At 39.4% G+C, this 13,848-nt stretch overlaps 1 protein-coding gene across 3 annotated transcripts in view; it reads right to left on the bottom strand.

Annotated features, from left to right (window-relative positions):
- SRGAP2 (SLIT-ROBO Rho GTPase activating protein 2) overlaps positions 1 to 13,848 on the bottom strand; it is a 297,179-nt gene that overhangs the window by 137,392 nt on the left and 145,939 nt on the right. For all 3 annotated transcript variants that reach the window (XM_056118890.1, XM_056118889.1, XM_056118891.1), the window contains exon 4: positions 3,777 to 3,939. In XM_056118890.1, coding sequence (XP_055974865.1) covers positions 3,777 to 3,939 — 163 coding nt within the window. The remainder of the gene's footprint in view (positions 1 to 3,776; positions 3,940 to 13,848) is intronic.

The following is a 13,848-nucleotide window of genomic DNA, read 5'->3' on the forward strand; positions in this document are numbered from 1 at the left end:
CCAAGCACAAAAAACTGTAAATCTACAACTGTACCTCATGGTGTTTCACTAATAATAAAAAAAAAATAAAAATAAAAATAAAAAAGAATCTGCTCCTGGTTTCACTGATTCTTTGAATTACTCTCTTGGTTTCTATGTTGTTGATTTCTGCTCTAGTTTATACTACTGATACTGTAGGACCGTTAATCACTGGTTTTTCAGTAATACTATATGTATCTCTAACTAAAATTTAATTGATTAAGTGATAAAGAAAATAAAATAAAAGTGATAAAGGTTAAGAGAAAGTCCGATAATATTCAACTGTAGACAACATATGTTCAACTACAGACAACATATAAACAACTCCCAAACATAATGTTGAATGAGAGTAACCAGACACCAAACAATGTATATTGTAAGATTCTATTTATATAAAGTATGAAGTTCAGAGAGCTCAATGAAATGAGTGAATACTTTGCCTGTTGGAGGGTCTTACTCAATCTCTAAGCCCTCGTGGTCCCTTGAAAGCAAGAAGTGACCACGGCATGGAGTAGGGTGTGGCTCCCAGGTACTGCCAGGTATGCCCCTCTCACCCTTTCTCCCTCGCTTCCTTCCTTTCCTTCATTTCTTTTCTTTCATCATTCCTGGGAGTACCCAGGGCTTACTCTAGGTTCTGTGCTCTTGAAGATGCTTGGAGTATCGAATGTGGTGCTGGGAATTGAACCAGGATTAGCCACATGCAAGGAAAGCACCTTACCACTGTACTACTTCTCTGGCCTTGTAACCTCTACAGTTAAGTACCAGGATGATTATTATTCTTGATTTTTGAGACTCCCCTCCCAAGACCCTAATTATTAGAGGGGCCAATGGGGGGTGTATTATCTGGGATACTTAAATACTCTGCTTCTTGACCTATGAGTAGTTGCACAGATATGTTGAGTTTGTTAAAATGCACCTATCTTTAAGTCTATGTCAGTTTTTCTTCACTGAAATATAATATATCAATAGTCCTGTGAGTAACTAGAAATTCTTCTTTATACCCTCAGCACAGAATTACATGTTCTAAGATCAACTGAAGAACACAGAGAGACTGGACAACAAACATTTATATTATATGATTATATACAGAGAGACTGAGTTAAGAATAGCTTTCAGAGGTAAATTTTCTTTCTGGAGGGTTAATGGTCACATCTAATAATACATGCCATGCACTTAGAACTTGGGTGAAATTTGAATGGCCACCATTTCAAACTTCTTACTCTGAAATCTGGTTGTCTTCAGATCTAGTTATTTTCACCAGATTTCTGAGATTCTCAGAGACCTCTGATCTCAAAGGTCTGGAGGAGCTCTAAGACATACTCCACTTATTTTTCTCTAACTGTTCAAAGTTGGGAGAGAGGGGAGCTGGGAGATTAGACAAAGTCAAGACAGCAGAACACAATAGTTTTTGTGAGTTCATTAGAAATTTTTTTCTCAGTTAAATGGAGAAAATAGAGGAAAAAACTATCAAGAAGAAAAGGTTTTTTTCCCTTCTTGGAACAGTGTAAGAAGCTGCCAAGATCACAAAGAAGAGCTGCAATGATATCTGACTGCTGTCAAGGTTCTTCCTAAACAGGCTTAAAATTTTTTTTTATAGGAACCTCTTCAGAGAACTCAAGAGAGCCATTTCTGGAGATGCTCCAGCCATGGAGAGGTTGGGGTCTACCAGGCCACCCCTGGTGGTACATGCTATACCTCATGGTGCTCAGGGATCTGTGTAGTGGCCCAGATCGAACATAGGGTCTCACATGTACTCTACCACCAAAGCTATCTTTCTGGCTCTAAATTTTCTACTAAAAATTGTACATATTTGAAATACACAACATGATTCATGTTACTCAGTAAAAGATAATTATAGCCATGCTAAGCAACATATCTCCTCACAGAGTGATTTCTTTGCATGTGTGAAAAGATCACCTGAATTTACTATCTTAGATATTTCCAGTTTTCAATACTGGATTACTACTAACTATAATCATTAATTTTTGTCAAATATATACACATCATCAAGTATTGGAGAATAATTCAAATAAATGATGAGCAAGCTAAAGCAGTTGCTGAAAATCATGAAAAAAATGATGAAAAGCACCTGCACCCCTAAATGAACTACGGTTCCAACCACAGCACAACTGGGTCACGAAAAATAGTCAGTGAGGTCTGGGGGAAGTTAACCTTTTCTTCCTTTTTTCCACTATCAGATGATTGCAAGTTTAATCTGATTGCCTCTAACATGCAGGAAAGGGCCCTTCACAGACACAATTATGTAGAAAGACAAATCTAAACCAGTATCTTTTTTTCCATGTTGGTACAAACAAAAGAAGCATGGTTCATATTTAGGCAATACTGAGACCTGGAAAGTTTTCTAATGTTAAGAATTGGAAAACAGACTAACGCTGACTCTGCTATGATTTTTCTAAGTCCCTTCTCTCCCAGCTTTAACTTTGGTTATTGTTAACTTATACTAATAACACTATATTATTATATTATATTAAGGTAAAGGTAAAGGCCCTCCCGTTGTTCATCGATTTGCTCGAGTGGGCCCAGTAACGTCTCCATTGGAGACTTTGTTGTTACTGTGTCTGGCATATCAAATACGTCATGGGGAGCTTGCCAGGCTCTGCCGTGTGGGCGAGATACTCTCGGTAGCTTGCCGGGCTCTCCGAGAGGGGCGGAGGAATCGAACTCGGGTCGGCCATGTTGGCTGCGTGCAAGGCAAACGCCCTACCGCTGTGCTATATCTGGGCTGGAGCAATAGCACAGCGGTAGGGCGTTTGCCTTGCACGCAGCCAACATTATATTATGGTTAATAATACTATAAAATTCCCAGATATAGGTTTATATCTCTATTTATGATTAATACTCACTGTACCTACCACCAAAGTCCCAATACTACCCCCCCCCCACCAAAGTACTTACTTTCTACTCATTTCCCGCCCCTTCTTTCTTTTTACTAACCACCATACTTTTCACAATCTATCAGTTTCAAATATTAATGCCGGACTTTATTCACTGAAAATCTGAAGTCAATGAAAGAGCTCTATATATCCTCGTTATACTTGTAGCCTGTGGGAACATTATTTGCCTTCTGAAAGTGTTCTGGACATGGTAGATTAAGTACATTGGATAGACCCTTTGTTATCATTTGTAACCAAGACAGATAAGATAAATTTAGCTAAGTTATTAAATAATTAAACTTTACTTAAGTTTACCACAGTTATTTTTGAGTTTTTCTTTGTTCAAACACCCCAGGAATCCTGACAACTGAGCTTCAAGAAAACACTCACGGACCCAAAGACAAAGATATATTATGAGAAGAATAACAGAATTCATGAGTTCACCTTGATTGAAATAAGAATTTATAAAGAGAACTAAATAAAAAACATAAACATACATGAATTTACTAAATCATATAGATGATTAAAATATAAAATGACACTGAATCTCAAAAGATTCACAAATCAGTTGAAGGAAACTGACTACCATCATTATTAATATCTGCAAAATATATATTATGCTGCCAGTCCTGGGGCTATACTTTGGAAATAGTGACTTTCTTAGGCTTATTATTAATTCAGCTTGAAAAAGAAGAAAAGAATGACAAGTCAATACTTTTTCTCCACAAGTACATGGAATAATGTATGGAATGAACAATAGAAAAGCTTATTCTTTTAGTTAATTCTTTTATTCTTTCTTTAGGTTAGAAGATATTATTAAAAGATACTATCCAAGAATCTGTGTTATGAGAAATATCTATATACCTTTTTAAAGAGTCTTCCTGAGTCTTCGCTGACTTGGACAAATCGGGGAATGATATTGTTCAGGTAGATGTCACTCAGTGTGGTGTGGTCCCTGCTCTCCCGCTTCACCTGGTTTAGGAGGAGATTCCAGCAGTTGACTGGAGAGAGAACATTCTGATCCTTCCTGCAGAGGAACAACAAGAAAAAGAATTAGTATTGGTAAGCTGTCACAATCAACATCTACAACTATAGTCCATGTCTCAAAAGCACAGTGAGGAAGGTCAGATTATAAGTAAAGTATCTCCATCTTTCCTTTTTTAAAAAAACCTTGGTGAGAAAATAAGGATAATCAAAAAGGAAGGGAAAGGTTAATAAGAGATGGAGGACAGACAGGATTTTCTGCAGAGCATGTCTATATTCTAGTAATTTGGTGAATGCTTTATATACTTTATCTCATCTATATTCCACTTCTCATTGTAAAGGGAAAAAAAGCTACCATTCTCCCCCTATTTTATTAATTAGAATATTGAAACTCAGAGAGCTGTCACTTACACTGAGTTAATAAGGAGTCAAAGAGCTAGCAAGAATTAGAGAACATAATCACAATTCTGTATGTCCAACTAGAATATATCTAAACTGGCTTCAAAATCTATACCTAATTCACTAAGTCATGGTTTGTACTGAGAGTCAGAGACAGAAGTTAGGAATCAGTTTAGACTCCCTAAATGCCACACATATATGCATTTTAAAATCTATGAAGATAACTGTAGAGGCATTTGTCATTAAGAAAAAAAAGTATTTCCGCACTTTTCAGTTCTACAGAAGGCATTTAAGTAGACTTTGATTTCACTGAGTCATTATCTCCCACATCCAAGAGTTCTTTACGTCATACAATCAAGGGTAAAAACTCTATGTAAGCAGTGAAACTATAACTAAAACTGAGCAAAGCAGTGGAACTGCTAGTTCCTCACTAAAGCAACTCTAGTGCTCATTTTTAATAAAACACAGTGATCCAAAAGAATTATTAAACATCTAGCACTATGCAAATTGAAGCAGCAGCAAGTTCCACATCTGTGAGTTGAATTTCTTTTTCTTTTCTTTTTTGGACCACACTAAGCTGTGCTCAGGGCTTACTCCTGGCTCAGTGTTCAGTGACCATTCATGGGAGTGCCTGGAAAAAACATATGCAATGCTGGGGATCAAACCCAGGTTGGCTGCATCAAGGAAGGTGCCCCACTTCTCTTTCAGGCCCCTGCAAGCTGGGTTTCTAATGGAGAGAAAGAGCAGGGATTGTTTGTGGTATTGAGGCTTACTGTACATTTGTCTCATATTGTTTAACTTGAAACCCACAAAGCCTGATGAAAAGAGGTGTTATTAATCACCTTTGACAGATGAGGAAAGTTGGATTAAGAAAGGTTAAGTATCATATGGCTAAAAAGTGGTAATGCTGGAACTAAAAACTAGGTCTTGTAATTACAAAGAGTATGATCTTAGCTGCAAGAACCACATCTTGCTCCTTTTCCCTTCTCTCCTCCTTCCAATACGACTCTAAAAAGAAAGCTAGTTGAGAGTGACTTGGTTGTTTCCTCACTTGCTTTCACTGAGGACTGGAGGCTGCAGGGCACCTGTGATTTGTAGAGCATGGATTTAAACTTAGAAAAGATTTTTCTATTTTGCAGAAGACTGTTATTAACAAATAATCACACCACACCTACTGACTTCAGAACACACCAGACCATTAAATCAAGTATCTGACTAGCTAACAACAAGCAGTTGCTTCAAACCAATAATTCTTTACAGTCCAAATTGAAAGTCTTTTATACCTTACCCCGACTCCTGATCCCTGATGACCTGGAGTCAAAATCCCCAACTCTTAGCAAAATATTGCCCAACCACCTTGTAGGGAAATTAAAATATTTCTATAGGAAAAATAAATAGTAGCTGAAGAAACATTCACATCAATCCAGTCTTTAAAAAGGGTTGGAGTGATAGCACAGTGGTAGGGCTTTCATGCGGCTGGCCCGGTCAACCTGGGTTTGATTCCTCTGCCCCTTTCAGAGAGCCCAGCAAGCTACTGAGAGTATCTTGCCTCCATGGCAAAGCCTGGCAAGCTACCCGTGACGTATTTGATATGCCAAACATAGTAACAACAAGTCTCACAATGGAGATGTTACTGGGCCTGCTCGAGCAAATCAATGAACAGTGCTTTTTTAAAAAAAATTAATTAATTTATTTGGGCTGGAGCGATAGCACAGCGGGTAGGGCATTTGCCTTGCAAGCAGCCAACATGACCAACCCAAGTTCAATTCCTCCGCCCCTCTTGGAGAGCCCGGCAAGCTACTGAGAGTATCAAGCTACCCGTGACGTATTCGATATTCCAAACACAGTTAACAACAAAGTCTCACAATCGAGATGTTACTGGGCCCGCTTGAGCAAATCGATGAGCAACGGGAGTGATTTATTTATTTATTTATTTTTTCTTTTTTGGTCACACCCTGCAATGCTGAGGGGTTACCCCTGGCTCTGCACTCAGGAATCACTCCTGGCGGTGCTCGGGGAACCATAAGGGATGCTGTAAATTGAACATGCGTCGGCCGCATGCAAGGCAAACACCCTACCCGCTGTGCTATTGCTCCAGCCCCGCTACAGTGCTTTTTAGAAAGGAAATTATCCTAAATTCAAAATGGTGAAGTATTTGGACATATGCATTCAGTGGCATTTAATTCTCCTGTTGTATAAAACTTCCAAATTGATTCAAAATCAGTTTCTGTGCAAAATCCTATAAAATTTAGCTTTTATTTTTTTGATGTGGCTTCTCTTGGGAAGATACCCATATACTTGGTAAGTATAGGATATATCAGATATGTAAGTACACTTATACTTCAAGAGGGCAATTTCAAAAGTTCTTAATCTTCCAACTGAGTCCAATCTGTTTTTATAGGTGATCAGGTGTGAATGATCTGCTGATGCTCAATTGAGCAGTGTAGGTGTGGTGATTCAGTACTACTGGTGGTTGGGCGGAAAAGCAGGCTGGGAATAGAACTCAAGGCTTTGCTCAGGCTACACGTGTGCTCTGTGACTTAAACATCTTCAGAGTCCCTCTTTTTTTCTCTCTATAATGTTTCATACATATAAAACATCACTGCAATTCAATCTCACCAAATAAAGAGTGGTTTTGTGATTATGAAGGTGTTGATGTAACACTGCTGTGAGAAATGAAAGCCTAGAATATACCAGAATGGTAAGATAAGAACAAAGGGCCTGCTTGCTCACAAATGTACAACACACATCACAAGAGTAGAGAGCAAAGGCAAAATCAATCTAACACATGGTAAAGGAAGCAGAGCATAAATTTCAATGGGAAAGCATAAGTAAAAAGATGAGTTAATAATAAAAAAGTTTGGGTATAAATAGGAATCTTTCAAAGATGCCTTGTCATTTAATACAAATAAACTGATATTTTATTATTTTATTTATTATTATTTATTTATTATTAAATATATACATATATTTATATATTTATAACCTATATTTGTATATTATATTCTAGGGGATGATCATGCTTTTATCACATGTATTCATTTCCATTTTTACAACATGTAGAAGGATAGTTATTATTTGTTTCAGTAAGCAGAAGCTCTTTTTTGGATTTGGGTCCACACCTGGCGGGGCTTGGGTGCTACCATCAGCTCTGGCAGTGCTGAGGGGGTGACTCCTGACAGTCCCAGGCCTCCGACATGCAAAGTGGAATTCATACAGAGGAACTCAGCCCACTGAGCTATCTCCATGACCCTGGGAACAAGAGATTTTTTAAAATGTGTTCAGAGAAACTCTGAAATTTACAGTTTAGATTTAGAAATTCACAGTTCAATTCCAAACTGTAACAAACTCATTCAAATAAGCAACCCCCAATTAAATGAGCAAGGAACTTAGGACTCACTTTCTCTGATGTAAGTATCACAATATCCCATTGGTGCAAGGTGAGTTTTGCTGTCTATAAGCCAAATAAAGAATCTAAAGCATGTACAAGAACTTATAAAAAAATTACTGGTTAGAATGGATACAGTTCTCCAGAAGCTTAGTTCTAAATCCAAGACTGTGCATTCTTCCTTGGATAAAGTTGTATAGGTGGAAGATTACACACCGCAGAAGACTTAGGGTCCAATGTTGGCTCATCATGGTTGGAGGGTGAGAACACAATTGCTCCACCCCACTAGTAACTGCCAAGTGCTTAGGATACATTTTCTGAGTTATCTAAATATTTATAAAGAAGAAAGGGAAGTGCTGCTACTTAATGCTAGTTACTCAACTTTAAAACAAAATATGCTTTTCAAGGGTCTAAATCAATTTGAAACTATCTCAATTACAATAATATCTGTGTGAATCAGAATTTTCTTTATATTCAGCAACCCAAAATAGAACCAAAAATAACTTGGATAATGACTGATATAAAACTGCAACTATGAGTCATATGCTAAACTTCAATATTTTGAGTTCATAAACACAGGCTCATTGCTCCCACTGATTTGACTCTGTAATAAATACTCTATAAAACTGCCCTGCAAAGGAGATTTACTTCAGGAAGACACGATTTTTACTTGTTGCACATATTGGGTAAAATATGCAACGTTTAGTACTATGTAAAATTTTTTTTTATTCTAACAAGGAATCTATGACTTTTAAAAACAGTATCATTATTTTGTCTATCTTGACCAGGGTTTCCACTTAATTTCCACTAAAACTTTTACACATATGTTTGCGCGGGGGATTGAGGAGTTTTATTTTGTATTTTTGAGTCTGTATGTTTTCTCGTGTTATTCTTTCTTTCACTTGAGGTATTTAATTCATCCATTCATTTATGATGGGTAGTGGTAGTGCAGGAGAGGTGAAGGAACTGTGTAGAAGGGAAACACAAATATACTGTAGAGGCAATTTTCCCAGCCAACATGAACAAAGATGAAACACACTTCAGGCTGGAAAATAAGCAAGTCAACGAGACATGATTTCATAGAAAGCACATGAAGCTTTTGCTGTAGTGGTTTCCTGCTTCAGCAGCTTTGAAGCCTGATTTTATTTGGGGTTGCTTGTGCCAAGGGAACTTTGTTTGGCTAGGAGATTGAAATTTGTCTTTATATCTTTTCCATCTATCACTTGTTTGTACAGTTTCTTTACAGCATAGGTGGTGTAATACTTGGGCATTTAAAGAAAAGGGCCCGCTTCCCTCAGGAATGTGCTGAACAGCTGCGAGCCTCCTCAAACACTAATCCCTAAAAAGCAGGCAAAATATCCAGAACTATTTTCCTTCTTGATTTTTTTTCAGAAGATCAAGAAAACATGATTATATATTTGAGAGGGCATGACTCCAAAGTCAAAGAAAAGGAGGCCCAGAAAGTCCCAAACCAGCTCTGCATGCACAGCGCGATGACCGTTGTAAAACAAAGAGCTCAACCCACACACTGCATTATTAGCTTCAAATGCATTAGCCCAGTTTGTCTCTTCCTATAGACTGTGTATGCACATTTATAAGCAGCGGAAAATACTCAAAGAATTTTCTTTAAAATATCAGCAGTTGTTTTCTTTCTTTTCCTCTTTGTTTTTTCTTTTTGCTTTTTGGGTCACATCCGGTGATGCACAAGGATTACTACTGGCTTTGCACTCAGGTATTACTCCTGGCAGTGCTCAGGGGACCATATGGGATGCTGGGAACCGAACCCAGGTCAGCCGCGTGCAAGGCAAATGCCCTACCCGCTGTGCTATTGCTCCAGCCCAGTTGTTTTCAAACAAGACATATGCACGCCATTATTCACTGCAGTACTTAGTTCAATAGCTAAGATATGGATTACAACCTAGGTGTCCGACGATAGGTAAGCGGACCACAAAGAGGTGGTATATATACACAATAGAAAACTATGTAGCTGTAAGGAAAATGATAATCGGGTAATTTGCTGCAACACGGATGGAACAGAAGATATCATGCTAAATGAAGTAAGCCAGCAGTAGAAGGATGATCTCACTTACATGTGGTATAGAGAACTGAATGAAGGAATGCAAAGTTTGAAGGCGGGGGAGGGGGTGCCTAGATGACCACTGACCAAGAATATAGGGAGGAAAAGGGCTAAGAAGGAAAGAAATTGAGGAGGGAAGACGCGATAGATAGGAAGCAATGGGAGCAAGGGTTAGGGGGATCTGAGTACACTGGTGGTATAAAGGAGTAATGTCGCTAAATATCCAAACCACTGAGTAAATAACACTAAAAACAAGAGTTCCAGGGACTGGGGTGATAGCACAGCGGGTAGGGTGTTTGCCTGCACGCGGCCAACCTGGGTTCGATTCCCAGCATCCAATATGGTCCCTTGAGCATCGCCAGGAGTAATTCCTGACTGAAGAGCCAGGAGTAACCCCTATGCATCGCCAGGTGTGACGCCAAAAAAAAAAAAAAAAAAAAAAAAAAAAAAAGAGCGCTCCAAACTTCAACAACCAAAATTAAAGCTATGCCTGTCAAAGTGGCAGGCTGGAGATGGGGCTGGGGGCAATCTGGAAACCCAGAAGGAAGAAGACACTGGTGGTGGGATTGGTGCTGGAACACAGTATGTCTAAAACCCCCAAACTAATAACTTTGTAAATCATGCTGCTTTAATAAAAAATTTTTTTACATAAAATATTAATGGTGGGTTGGAGAGATAGTTCCTGAGTTAAGATGACTGTGGTCAGCCCTGGTTCTATCCCTGGCATCATTATAGTCCCGAGTATAGCCAGTATGACCCATGAGCACAGAGCTAGAAGCAACCCAAAAGTTATCTGGGTGTAGCCTCAAGACTCAAAATTAAATTAATTTTTCTTTTCTCTTGGGTCATACCTAGCGATGCTCAGGGGTTACCCCTGGTTTTGCACTCAGGAATTACTCCTGATGGTGCTTGAGGGACCATATGGGATGCTGGGAATCGAAGCCGGTTCAGCCACATACAAGGTAAACGCCCTACCTGCTGTGCTATCACTCCAGCCCCAAATTGAATTTAAAAGAATCTATACTGCTGGGGGCTGGAGTGATAGTACAATGGGTATGGTGCTTGCCTTGTACATAGTCGACCCAGATTCAAACCCTTTGAATATTACCCCATATGGTACTGAATCTACCATGAGCGATCCCTGAGCACCAAAACCAAAGCCAAAACCAAACAAGAAAACTACAGTGCAGAAATATATTTCTTATTTTTCTCCCCCATTCAGTTTCAGTTGTGTCACCTTCAAAACGGGCACATGCCCTGTGTAGCTCCCTAAAGCTCTTCAAAGCATGGTCATAAACTCCTGGAAGCTCTCCTAGCCTAAGGTGCCATTTAATTACTGATGGCTATGCTTGGAACTCTGCAGATGGAAGTGCACCACAAGCTTGGCATTAGTGGGTGGCATGAGCTTCTGCACTATTATAATGAGATCTGCTTCCGTTGAGGCCAAAGTCTCTGAACTTGCCCACAGCCAGTCGTGCGGCTCCAGCAGATGCTGGATACAAAAGTGGCACATCAACAGTAAAGCGCTATACAAATGTGAAGAAACACTATTCTTTATATTTCCAAACAAACTAGAACTCCTTTTTTAAAAATTTTTTTTTAAAATCAATTTCCAACATTCTCACCAAGTCCTGGGTCAGGGCCAAGAGCACAGCCTGCTGAAAATGCACAGCCTTTGGCAAATAATGGTTGGGATAAGACAGCAGCAACAGGCAATTAACCAAGCAGCTGTAAGTCTCTGGGAAGACGTGAGGGAGATACCAACCAGAGAGCAGAATTTAATCTTCCATTCTCTTTCAAGCCTTTAGGGACAAGGTGGAACTATCAGTCCTGCACTGCCTGCAGAGAACTATGTGCTGAGGCTGACAGAAAGTCAAAAAGAACCCAGATGGCCAGAAATCCAGTGCTTCAGCAAGCCCCTTCCAAAGAGCCCCCCTTTCTCTAAATTCCTATCAAAGCTGCCAGTTTGTGTAGAGAAATAGCAAATCATCTAAGAGGGGTATAATTTCTTACTTGTAAAAATAGACATATGCATGGTGATAGACAAAACCCAAAATGAATCAAAAACATCATTCAAGAGGTTACTGAGCACCCAGGTCTGAGGAGAATAAAAAAAATAAATAAAGGTACATGCATAATAAAAGTGATCTGTGACTACACAGGGGACTAGAAACAAGGGGAGACTAATTTTTTTTTTAAACCAAATTCCCCCCCTCTGGGCCTTTGATTAAAATGAAATGAATTGAAGCAGTCAAAGACATGATTTTATTCAGATGAGTATTATTATCCTTTCTGGCTTTTCTCTATTATGCATTTTGCTGATGCTGACAGAAGTGAACGGGTTGGATGAAGGCAGAGCTGTGGCAGATTTACAGTGTGACAGTGCCATGCATAAAATCAGACCCATGCTGACCCAGATAAGCCAAAGGATGGATTGGATTTGCTGAGGAAAAGTGTTAAAAGGAGGGAGGGGGGCGAAATCATGAAGGTGGGAACTGACTTAAAAAAGATTCAGCCTGTAATGGTGGGTGCTGGCTGTGTGACCCAGTAGTACAATGACAGCCTGGAGGCCTCTTTCAAAGACAGATGCAGGCAGGCAGTGAGGGCAGGCGGGGAGGAGGCAGGCACATTTCTCTGGGTTTATCACAGCTCAGGCTTCAGGGTTGCCAGCAATGAGATCAGAGTAGAAGAGTTCAGAAACTGAAATAGGAAAAAAGAAGCGGGGAGAGGGGAACAGACTGAAGGTGTCAAAGGCATTGAAAAATGTATTATTCTATGTCTGGAGAAAATGAGCTTTAAATTTTTCAGGAACAAATTAATACTGCAAATTATCTTCAGTAGCTTAGACGGGCAATTAGCAAGAATTCAAACAGTAGTACCTTACTCAAAACAGTCTAAATTGTCCCCGAGAATCAGGTTTAGAAGAGTTACTTGGAAATGGAATTTTTGTGGCTCTGGCTTTTTGTTTCATGAAGCACAACCACACCCTTGGAACAAATGACAAATGTCCCAAGAGGTAGGAGCTTAGAGCTCTGCTTTGAAGCAGAGAACCGGACTAGCACTATATGGGCATCTTAACAACTATTTCCTGAATGATTATAGCCCCAAGATTGTCCTAGGTCAGGTCAGAGACCTGAAAGAGGCTTCTAAACCTGAGGCACTGTACACATACATGGAAATGTCCCACATTGAAAAAACTCTTTCACTGTTGATGGGAATGCCCTCTAGTCTAGTCTTTCTGGAAAACAATATGGACAGTCCTGCGAAAACTAGAAACTGAGCTTCCATATGACCCCGCAATACCACTTCTGAGAATATATCCCAAGGATACAAAAGAACACATAGAAATGACATCGGTACCTATACGTTCATTGCAGCACTGTTCACAATAGCCGAAATCTGGAAATAACCCAAGTGCCCTAGAATAGATGACTGGTTAAAGAAACTATGGTACATCTACACAATGGAATACTATGCAGCTGTCAGGAGAGATGAAGTCATGAACTTTGCTTATAAATAGATAGACATGGAGAGTATCATGCTAAGTGAAATGAGTGAGAGAGAGAGGGACAGACATAGAAGGACTGCACTCATTTGTGGAGTATAGAATAACATAACATGAGGCTGATACCTAAGGATAGTAGATACATGGGACAGGAAGACTGCTCCATAACTGGAAGCCTGCCTCATGAGCAAAGGGGAGAGGGCAGCTGGAATAGAGAAGGGATCACTAGGAAAATAATGGCTTGAGGAACCGGTCGGGATGGGAGATGTGTGCTGAAAGTAGATTAAGGACCAAACATGATAACCTCTCAGTATCTGTATTGCAAACCATAATGCCCCAAAGTAGAGAGAGAGTATGGGGAATATTGTCTGCCACGGAGGCAGGGGTAGGGTGGGAAATGGGGTTATACTGGGGATATGGGTGGTGGGGAATGAGCAATGGTGGAGGGACGGTTGTTTCATCATTGTGTGATTATAACCCAAACATGAAAGCTTGTAACTATCTCACGGTGATTCAATAAAATTTAAAAATTTAAAAAAAGAGAGAAAGAAAAGAAATGTCCCACATCAACTTTAGGAGAGGT

Source organism: Sorex fumeus, unplaced genomic scaffold (genome assembly GCF_029834395.1).
Source record: "Sorex fumeus unplaced genomic scaffold, SorFum_2.1 ptg000039l, whole genome shotgun sequence".
Lineage (NCBI taxonomy): Eukaryota > Metazoa > Chordata > Mammalia > Eulipotyphla > Soricidae > Sorex > Sorex fumeus.